Source organism: Papaver somniferum, chromosome 9 (genome assembly GCF_003573695.1).
Source record: "Papaver somniferum cultivar HN1 chromosome 9, ASM357369v1, whole genome shotgun sequence".
NCBI classification, from domain to species: domain Eukaryota; kingdom Viridiplantae; phylum Streptophyta; class Magnoliopsida; order Ranunculales; family Papaveraceae; genus Papaver; species Papaver somniferum.
In genome coordinates, this window is record NC_039366.1 from 80,346,608 (window position 1) to 80,357,921 (window position 11,314).

At 35.5% G+C, this 11,314-nt stretch overlaps 1 protein-coding gene across 1 annotated transcript; it reads left to right on the top strand.

The window, feature by feature from the left end:
• Nucleotides 1–8,310: 8,310 nt before the first annotated feature.
• Nucleotides 8,311–11,281, top strand: LOC113311115 (xanthine dehydrogenase 1-like). Its single transcript, XM_026559962.1, has 4 exons — nucleotides 8,311–8,794; nucleotides 9,547–9,646; nucleotides 10,013–10,121; nucleotides 10,214–11,281. Exons 1-4 carry the CDS (start codon nucleotides 8,647–8,649, stop codon nucleotides 10,781–10,783), a joined length of 927 nt encoding a protein of 308 aa, XP_026415747.1. The 5' UTR covers nucleotides 8,311–8,646; the 3' UTR covers nucleotides 10,784–11,281.
• Nucleotides 11,282–11,314: the final 33 nt, after the last annotated feature.

Here is an 11,314-nt window from a genome sequence, read left to right on the forward strand (position 1 = left end):
TAATCAACCCCGGCTTGATCTCGAAGGTTGATTTTGTTTGGATACACCATTATTGTGCATCAAGCCTATGAGAAGCCAAGTCCTTGAGTGTACAATTTGCATCACCAATTTCTTCTTCTTCTTCTTCTTCTTCTTCAACTAGTGGTTCTTCTACGAATGGAACCTCTTGCTCTTCTTCTAGTTGTAACTCTTCTTCCACTTCTAACTCTTGTTCTTCCGTCGTGTCTTGACTTGGTTGGAGTATTGTGCCTCTTCGAGTAGCTATCCCGCACCTTGGATAGTTCAAATCTTTATAAGCCAGGGATTAGGTACCTGAAAACAATTCTCGCAAACAAATGAGAAACAAGACAAGAAAACAAAAAGCAAATATGAAAGCAGAAATGATGATAAGAAACTAAAAACTTAATAACAAGCCGTATGCCTCCCCGGCAGCGGCGCCAAAATTTGATAGCAGTCGTATGCGTCAAAAATAATTTCACTTTCTCACTCTACTAATATAAATGAAGTACGTGGTAAGAAAGAGTTCGTTCCCACAGAGAGTCTTTTGTTGTTATAAAATTCAGTTTCTTAGTAACCAAGGGGGGAGATTTTTGTTTTAGCAAAACAATAAAAATAATTGAAAGCAATAAAATATGAAAATAATCAATAAGAGGAAGATATTGGTCACGGGATAGTATCATTCACAAACATGTATTTTCACCAATGACTAGAATTGGTATTTTAATCTCTCATTTACTAAAAGTCCTAGGATACCTTGATCGCAAGAGTATCCCGTTTATTTCCCTATTTTATCACAAACAACATTAAAAGATGCTATTGTGAAATCTACCTAGAAAGCAACCTAAAGTGTAAAAGAACAATTAAGTTTAACTCTCTAAGAGCATTAAGTTCTATGAAATAAGACTAATCAATGCAAACAAACGTGTAAAAGCACTAATTCGTTTTAACAAAGGTTATGATTCATATGTGACTAGTAGGATATATCACTACAAGCACTACTCACATTTATGCTACTTGTAATCAGGAATTTTCACTTTTTAGTATAATAAAACCTAATCTAGCAATAGATATGAAGACCAATCTAATTGATTCCGGACTCAGTCAAACTAGCACTCAAATCATGCAACAATATTAACAATGAGTCATAAACAATAAAGTTGAGACAAAACTAATCCATTGATTTAAATATCATGCTTGAGAAATCAACTTTATCCCATAACCAATAATTGTATTTAGCTACTCATAACTTTTGAGTTCATCATAATCATAATCAAAAATGAATTGAAGAAGATGAAAAATAAACTAAAGCAAACCCTAATAGAATCGCCGCTCTCCCAAAGTTCCAAGTAGAAAATACGTGATATCCCCAAAGTTATAAAAACTTTCTCTTTTTGTAGCTTTTCTTCATTCCAAAACTAGGTTTTCAAATCCCAAAGTCCAATACAAAGATGTCCACCCGGTCCATATGTGAGAACACCCATGTAGAAAATATGTCCCAAAGGAGGTCGCCGGAAACTGGTAAGACGGCCGAGGAGCAGCCGGAAAACATCTCAGGTGACCGGCAAAGTCCACCCGGTCACCGGTCAACGAGTCAACTCGGTCGAGTCAACTGAGTCAAACCGAGTCAACCAGTCAAATTCACTGAATCAGAACGAGTCAGCGTCTTACTCAGCTGGAAGGGCTGAGTGGCCAAGGCCAAAGCCATTGCAATCTTGCACATGCCATAAATTGTGTTGCACAATGATTGTGCATCACAGCTCCTTGGCCAGCCATCTTGGCTGTGCATAATTTTGCATCCATCTTGGCTCTTCCATTCTCACCAGTTCAACATCAGCTGCTTCAATCATTATTGCAAGACCTAGGCATACATCTAATTTCAGTCACCACCAACTCCAGTTTTGAACAACATCAACTTCAACTCTTGCATTGCTAACTCAGTCTGTAATGCACATTCTTGTCTCAGTTCACAGCTTCATTTCAAACAAACTCCTTGAATCAGCATCATTCTACCAGAACTGCAGCTCAACACCTTAGACAGCTGCCACCATCTGCAAACTGCTCAACAAAAGCAATAGCAGCTACAACCTCAACCTGAAACACTTCACACACAACTTCAGTCCTTAACCAAGTGCAATACTGTCTTGTTCACCACCAACTCAGGCCAACCTCATAACTAGCTGCACATTCACCATAAGCTTCAATTGAATCAGTCATAAAACCATTAAAACCTGATTCATGAGCTCAACCCATGCATCTGCAATTCTTCGCTTCAACTGCTTAAGCCGCTTCTCTTCTCTATTAAGACAGGTACCAACAACAGCTAGCCCATGCTCACATTCCCTGTTCTAATAACACTGTAATTATCTAGTTTCCCACCAACAGTACTCGTAGAGCTTCTTTATCCCACAGAAGTTTTTAAACGAGCGGACGTAAGAGATTTCACCTAATTAGCATACTTTCTTCTCCGAATAGACGGCTCCACCAGAAACAACAAATAATGAAGTTTTCCTGGCTCTTAGGGTAGTTTGCTAGAAATGCAAACTTAGGTATTTATAGACCAAGGATTTTTGGACACCAAGGAATTTCCAAAACCAAAAGTATTCTCAAGATATGTAATGAATGGCAAAATACGGTTTTCATAATTCCAATAAATGCTTATCCAATAATTCTGAAATCTCTCAATAGAAAATCCCCAATTAGTAAATGCGCATTACTAATTTTTATTCTCCAGAGATATGCATTAATTACTGGTAATTAAAGCATATAAAACGAAAAATCTTAATTAAAAGTTTCTTAATTTATTTCGGCACAAGATCACCTTGAGTACTAAGGAATATCTTTGAACAATAAATGATAAAAGTTACTGTTCGTGTTCAAAGTATGTTGACACCTTTTCACTGCAAATCCTTGTTCATATTTACATTGATTTGCATTTTTGAAATCGGTTATACCACAATTCCAAACAAGTTTAGAATTAGTTCACTTGTTTTTCCAAGACTATTATGTGATTGATCAAATACCAAATCACATACACGGGTTCAATCGGTTATACCTAAATATGGAAATACTTGTGATCGGCCACACCAGTTACAAGGATCGTACTATCTACACATGGTATTACTTGTGATCGGTCACACTAGTTACCAGGACCGGTTACACCAGTTAATAAAAACCTGTCATACCAAATCATAAATCAGGCATTGTGATTAATTATACCAGATACTTAACATAAGTTAATATCCGTTTTACTATCTCACACATATTGGTCATTCAAATATTTGCAATGAATAGCCGGACCAATAAGCCTCATGATTTCCCTTTCGATTCACAAAACAAGTTCATGAATGTACTTCTTTTAAACCAATGTAAAACATTGTTTCCTTGGATGAACTCTTCACCATAACCCATTCACATAATCATAAAAATATATACAAGATTATGTCGATGTCATATCCACGAAGTTCAAAAGATAAGCGTTATACTTCATAGTCTAATTCCCTAATACCATGATCATAGTATTATGATCATGTCACATCACTAGAGTATTATACAATATGTACAGTATATACAACTTCGCAGTTATGTTTTCAATATAGCACTACTTGAAAGATATGTTAGGAATGAAACAGTTCAAGTCAATATTACTAATCTCAAGTGGAAGGATGATGTAGTCGTTGTAGTTCGCTACTTCTTCACATTCTTCCGGTCTTCGGAGTAATACTTGTATGTCTCAACATTCATAGACTTTCTAGTCTAACCTAAATGAAGTTGACTCTAGTATTTAATCAAGCGACTCTAGATGAGTTTTGGTACTAAAATATGACAACCAAACTTGACATACCAACGCTTGGTGAGTTCAACCGAGCTATGCTCTAACAATTTCTTTATTACTTTGGCGGTAGGAGGTTGCTTTATAATGTTGGGGATGGGTGGGTGGGGTGTTATGAAAAACATTTTTCGAATTCGAATTATTCAGTGCATGTGTATGGTTTTGCACTCATTGCTCATTAATTGTTAAAAGGAGTTGACATTGTATTACTGATAATAATGATGATAACATTGATAATGATAGAAAGAGTAAGAATTAGATAAAGAAGGATTTTTTTTTTTTTTTTAAAAAAGAAGAAGAAGAAGAGTAGGATCAAAGATAAGCAACTGGAACAACCACAAGAAGCTTTAGAAATGGAAATAACATGTGAAAACCTTGAAATTGAATTAATATGTGAGTCCGACGACACTGGTAATCCAAAAACTAGTGAACTTGTAATTCCAAGACTAGTTGATGATGATTTAGAAGAAATTTCAATCCAACAAGTACCTCAACGTGCCTATACAAGTAATATTCCGAGTTCTTCTCGAGCACTTCAGAACTATGGTAAAAGGGTCTCATGAATTTAATACTTCTCACAAGTTTTTATGTTTTTTCTTATAAGATTTCAATATTTTAGTTTTAGTTTTTTTTTTTTGAGTTGTTTGTTAGAGTAAAAATGGGAAATAGAAAGCAAGTAGACCATGAAATGGGATAGTAAGTGAGTCAGAAGACATTGATATTCCATAATTAGTTGATGATTAGCTGGAAGAAGGTATTCCATTCACAAAAGTTCCTCAATGAGCATCTGACTGTGTTACCCATGATGCCGAGAGTTCTTCTTTGGGATTCCGAAGCTTAAGGAAAAGGTCTAAATTATTAAAAGATCTTACAAAAAAAAAAGGAGTTCTATTAATCTAGGATGTTACTTGTTATCTCTTTTCATTATTTCATTTCAGTATTTTAAAATTATAATAAAATCGGCTAGGATGTAATCCTTAGAGTTGTTTTTTTACCTGTATTTGTTTAAATTTCCCTAAGTACGAGTAATATTGTAAGGAAATATCTGACTCATTAAATGAAAATCCTTACTCGTGCATTCACGTTCTTCTTATATTGGAATTTTATTTTTCTATAATTTAATTTATATTTTAAAATAATTACAAAAAACAAAATGGATTTAGAATGTTGGGATAAAAAATGTCTAATGAAATCTGATTAGATCCTTTTTCATGTTTTGGCGAACGTGAAATTAAACAAGGGTATATTAGCCATTTTGAAAATAAATGGTAAAGGCGTTGTGTTTTATTTCATAAAATACCTCAATTAATCTAGGCATACCCCAATTTGGCCGGGTTATATTTCTTGGTTTTAATCAGTCTCATTCTGTCTAGAATCACATACATATCGCCTATTTTGGAGATCTGTTCCTTAGGGAAACTCCTATGATATGGAGGTAAAATCATCCATAACTTAAGGAGTATCCACATATATGTGGACCCTCAGCAAAAAGTGGAGGTGAAACCTACTATGGATGAAAAATAAAGAAAAAGAATCCATCCGATCATGTGCTGGCCGAACTGAAAAAAATCAAAGTTAGCAACACTTATAAAAGTTGTTGAGTAAAATAAACCGTTACTATTTTTTGAGTGAAAGAAATAAACCGTTACCAGATTCTGCAACACTTATATTCGTCACTGATTTCCTTTTTTGTAAAGAATAAAAAACTCCATCCGGTCACTTATAAATGACCGGATGACAAAAAAGTAAAAATAAGTATATATATATATACATCCGGTCACTAAATGTCCGGATGGGGTATCCGGTCATCCTATGACCGGATGGACTCTCCACACCTAGCTCCCCAAATTTGAGGGGTCCCCTCTGGACTTCACAAACATATGGATGTTAAAATCATCCATAGTAGCACTTTTTGGTCCATAAAATGTGGATCATCACAAATATATGGATGATTTTTTGGCTCCATAAGAGCATCTCCAATAGAGGGCGAAAATTTTATTTTATTATGGCACATAGGATTTTAGACACATTTAAATTAAATTCATCTCCAACAATGAGTGATATAAAACATGAAGGGTGCCAAAATAAATACGAAAGTCTCAGAGAAAGGTTTATTTAAACCTTATGAATGACCTCCATGTCATATTTTTTAATACTCCCAGTTTTTTAATTATTACTTTCGGGAATGCTATACGGCCCCGTAACCACGCCCCACTCTGCGCCCAATCCTACGTGGTTAGGCTAACTGTAAATCCTAATAAGAGATACGTGCCATTTAATCACGAAATCACGTGATTTTTTTTTTTTTTTTTTTTTTTGCAGTCTTCGTTCTTTCCCTTTGGAGCTCATAATCATATTTATATCTTGCGTTTATCAAACAACATCATCAAAGTGGAGCTCATAATCATCAAATAGTAGGGCAAAGAACAAGAATCAGGGCATAGATCCGAAGGGTCTTATTTTGATTAGCAAAGTTTAATATCAATTTTCCGTCCTCGTTTTAGATCTTTCATCTCTTTATAAAAGGAGAAATGCAAAAGAACTTATCTTCGATAAAACTAATGAAGCTTGGATTCAAAAATTCAACATCCCAAGATTATCCCAACTGCAAGAAATTTCCAGTGCAGAATCATGGTGAAAGTTCAATTAAAATCATCGGTGTAATGTTTAGAAACCCATGAATTTCAATTGGTTTTCGTGTTTTACAATGGAATTTTTAAAAACCTACCAGGGGTTAGTCCACGAGTGAGTTGGAGGGAGTTTAATGTATTTTGAATTTTGGGGATTTTGAGGGAGTGTAAGAGAGTATAGGGAGTTTGAGAGAGTTTGGTGTGTTGAGTGTAGGGAGTTTGAGAGACTCTCCCAAAATCTCTACTTTTTTGAGAGATTTGGAGTGAGGTAAAAATACACTATAAACTCCCTAGAACTCCCCAGAACTCCAAAAAAAAACAAACTCCCTATCAATCTAATTTTTACCACTAACAGGGAGTTTAAGAGTTTCTTTCAAACTCCCCCACGACTAACGGGGTTTTTTAGGAAGTTTGGGAGACTCTTCTAAACTCTCCCACGACTAACGGGAATTTTGATAGACTCCCTCGAACTCCCTCACGACTAACAGGAAAAAACACAACTACACCCAACTCCCCCAACTCCCTCGAGGACTAACACCCTATACCTTTTATTTCATCTTTTCCAACAAATTTATATTTCGAATCTCTATTTAAATCCTAAAAATTTGTGAACATTAATTATTAATCCATTGTAGTTAACTCAAAAAACACAGACAAACAGATTCCAAAATCAAAATTGGGTTTTCTAAAATTAGTGAACAAAGTGTTACGGAGTCTTGAATTAATGATCTGTATTTAGGATTTTCATTCCTTCACCCTGTTCTTCTCTTTAAATTCAATTAGGATTGTAACAGAGATAGGATATTTCTTCAATGGGAGATATGAAGAAGGATCTGTTTCCACAGAGGAAAAGAGAGATGAGAAGTGTTAGTGGAGAAGTAAGAAAAAAGATACACGCAAGAGAGTGAAAAGTATAATCACGTGAATTTTGACGCGTCATCTAGCCACGTTGGAACGGGCGCAGAGTAGGGCGGGCGTCATCCATGACTTTTACATATTTTTTTCTAAACCAATAGAAAAAAAAAAGAATCTGCTTTATCATTATCCAAAAACAGATCCTAAAAACAGAAGGTTATTATTGGGGCGTCATATTCCATTAGAGAGGCGTCACTTAATAGGACAAAAACGGGTCACCCATAAGTAATATCAAAAACCCCTTATCTCAAATAATTTTGTAATAACTAAATAACCCTTATTTAGTTAATTTTAATTTAATTTAATTAGATAAAAATTAAATTAATGAATTTTGTTGTATACTTGGTGAATTCTGGGACAAAGTTTTTGTGGGAAGAAAAACTGGCCGTAAAATAAACTTCTACGATTGGAAATAATCCAAATCTAGACGTAAAATCACTTCTACGGTTGGAAATATTCCAAACCTGGACGTAAAATCACTTCTACGATTGGAAATAAAAGGAATCTGGACGTAAAATGAGCTTCTACGGTTGGAACTAATTCAAACCTGGGCAAATAAAATTCTACGGTTGGAATTAATCAAAACCTGGACGTAAAATCACTTCTACGGTTGGAAATAATCCAAACCTGGACGTAACATCACTTTTACGGTTGGAATTAAAAGATAACTGGACGTAGAATCGGATTCTACGGTTGGAATTAAAAGAAAGCTGGACGTAAAATTACATGCAAATAAAATTTTACGGTTACAATTAATCCAAACCTGGACGTAAAATCACTTCTAGTTAAAAAGTAATCTAGACATTTTGTATATGTGTTAGAATATCCCATAACCACTTTTTTGGACATTAAAAATCCAAGTGAAACCCCTCTATTGGAGTATAACGCCCCAATAATAGCCTTCTTTTTTTATGGCTAGCAGGTGGCATTTATCACAAGGGGGTTTGTTGGAAAACATCAGAAGATGTTCGGGACTTCTGTGAGGGAAGAAACCACAGCATCGTTGATAGTGAGCTAGCTGTTGTGACCATTAGTTAAACGCTCGTGTATAAACTTAAACTGAATCTGATGATGTACATCAACAAATCATTTCCGTGCAGTATATTCCTACTCCCCTTTCTGAGCTTCGTGATTCATTTGAATCATTTCTCTTCTGATAAGAAACAAAAATTAGCGGTGCGGTGACGCTCCGTTCCATTAATTAAAGAGTAGTAGTAGATTTTCATAACCAAAACAAACTTGTTTGGTGTGATTTGATTTTGAATCCAGACGATGGGATCGTTGAAAACTGATGAAGATGATTTAGTAATAAGTGGTAGTGTTGATGAGTCAAAACAGGAAGCGATTATTTATGTTAATGGTGTTCGTAGAATACTTCCCAATGGATTAGCTCACTTTACACTTCTTGAATATCTCAGAGGTACCTAACTGCCCACTTTGGAATTTTGCTTGATGATGTATTTTGTTGAGTTATGTCGGCTTATTAGATAAGTTATAGTACTGGGTCATTCTTGATTTGAGCTGAACAAAGTCAATTTCTTTGTTCTTAATTTTATAGTAGTGTGAGTGATGAGTGTTGTTTACTCTATCATGGCACCTTCTTTAATTGCTTGTCTGAACATATTGCGGGATAATCACAATGAACATTTGACCTAAGCCAAGAATGCATTCATGTTTGTTGAGGGTGGGTCCATCCAAGGTGCATCATTTATTAAATTGACATTGACTCATACTCAGGTGACCATAGGTCCCATGATTGGATAAGGACTTCAATCTTGAGTTGGTTGCTATTCGTATTGTTGATGAATTGGAATTGTTGAGTTAGCATGGTATTGTTTGAAACATAGTTGTAGATCATGCCATCATGGTACAGTTTCGTTATCAAGAAAGGCATGCTTAGTTTGCTTCTAAGTAAAAGGTGTTTGCCAAGTATTTGCTGACATATCTCTAACAACATAATCATCCTAAAGGCTAAAGCTTTCTCAATGAACTAATAATGGTAGAAGTATCATATTATATGTTGAGATGAATACGTCGGGATGCTGGGATAAATCCTATTTTACGGTTTTGCACCCTAATTTGAAACAAAGCTGTTTTCTGTATAAATGATCTGATGTCCTCGTATTAACGTGTCTGGGGCCAAGAACTGATATTTCTTTATTTGGACTCCAGATATAGGTCTGACAGGAACCAAGCTTGGCTGTGGTGAAGGTGGTTGTGGGGCTTGTACAGTGATGGTTTCTTATTTTGATCAATTATCAAATAAGACCATGTGAGTGAGATTGTTCTTTAATTTTATATACTGTGTGAGTGAACTTATATCGTAACAGCTTTCTATTACTCTCGTATCCTTCTGTAACTTGTCCCAATGCCCAACTAGGAATCATATTAAGTACAACTAATATGCACATACTTGCACATTCACAACATAAGTGTTACTTGCTGCTAAATTTACTGAAGCTACAACAATGGGCATCTTTACCATTCATTCATGGAAGGAACAGAGCTGCTAGCAATTTAGTAGAAATGAGAGAATCCCGACCAATCATATGATATTATCTAAGTGATGCTTGACACCTTTCCATTTCTTCGAAAATAAATTTCCGTATCCTAATCGCTCTCCTTATGCAAACTGCAGACACAGTGCAGTAAATGCATGCTTGACTCCTCTTTATTCTGTAGAAGGAATGCATGTCATTACTGTAGAGGGCATTGGGAACCGTCGACAAGGCTTGCACCCTGTCCAGGTTTAGTAATATTTTACATCACTGGTTGTAATTCTTATTTGATATAAAAGTTACAGCTGATGAATCATATTGAACACTGAACTGAACCGCAGGAGACAATGGCGCTCTCTCATGGATCACAATGTGGATTTTGTACTCTAGGTTTTATCATGTCCATGTATGCATTGTTGAGGTCGAATCGGGGATTTCCCAGTGAAGAGCAAATAGAGGAGAGCCTTGGTGGAAATTTATGTCGTTGCACAGGGTACAGGCCAATTATTGATGCATTTAGGGTTTTTGCTAAAACTGATAACGTCTTGTACATTGATAATGGAAAGCCTTGTTCTTCAGAAAGCTCTTCAGGGAGTGAATTTATTTGCCCCTCTACTGGGAAGCCATGTTCTTGTGGAACGAAGGTAATAAATGATGATAACTGTATGCCAGACTCTGAAAATTGTAACAGCATTTACAAGCCTGTTTCATACAATGAGATAGATGGTAGCTCGTACAGGGAGAAAGAACATATTTTCCCTCCGGAGCTTCTACTGAGGAAATTAAAGCCGTTGAGTTTGACTGGATTTGGTGGGATTAAGTGGTATCGCGCCCTCAGACTCCAACATGTGTTGGATTTGAAGTCAAAATATCCTGATGCAAAAAAAATTAATCGATTGATCAATCAATAAGCAGACCTCACTTAATTCTTACTCACTGAACTGTTTTTGGAGGTCTTTTTATCGGAGGAAACAGATCATCAAAATAAAAATAAAACTAGATGAAGATGATTAAAGGACAGAGATGTTTTTAGAATCAATCAACCCATGAGATGAATCGAAGAACTATTATGAAGGATTTTTTATTTTAGGAAAATGGAATTTAGTTGTGAAGAAGAAGAAGGATCAGAAAACAAGTGTATGGAAAATGGAATACCGAACCAAAATCCAAAGGTGTTAGATGATTGACATTTGGCGTAATAAAGAGAAACTGGAGAAAGGTTCGGGATTTGAATGCTTTGGAATCATGGATATTTTGTTGAGTGTTTTTCTGGATAAGGAAGGGGACGAGTGTGGGTCCTCGTGTGTGGAAAAATGACTTCTTTTTGTCCCTTTTTGTCCCTTTTTGTTCCTGATTTTTTGTCATCAGATATTCAAATCAAGTCACTCTAATGGAATGTGATCCCCGTATAGCCTTCTTTTTAAAAAAAAGTATTACATCAC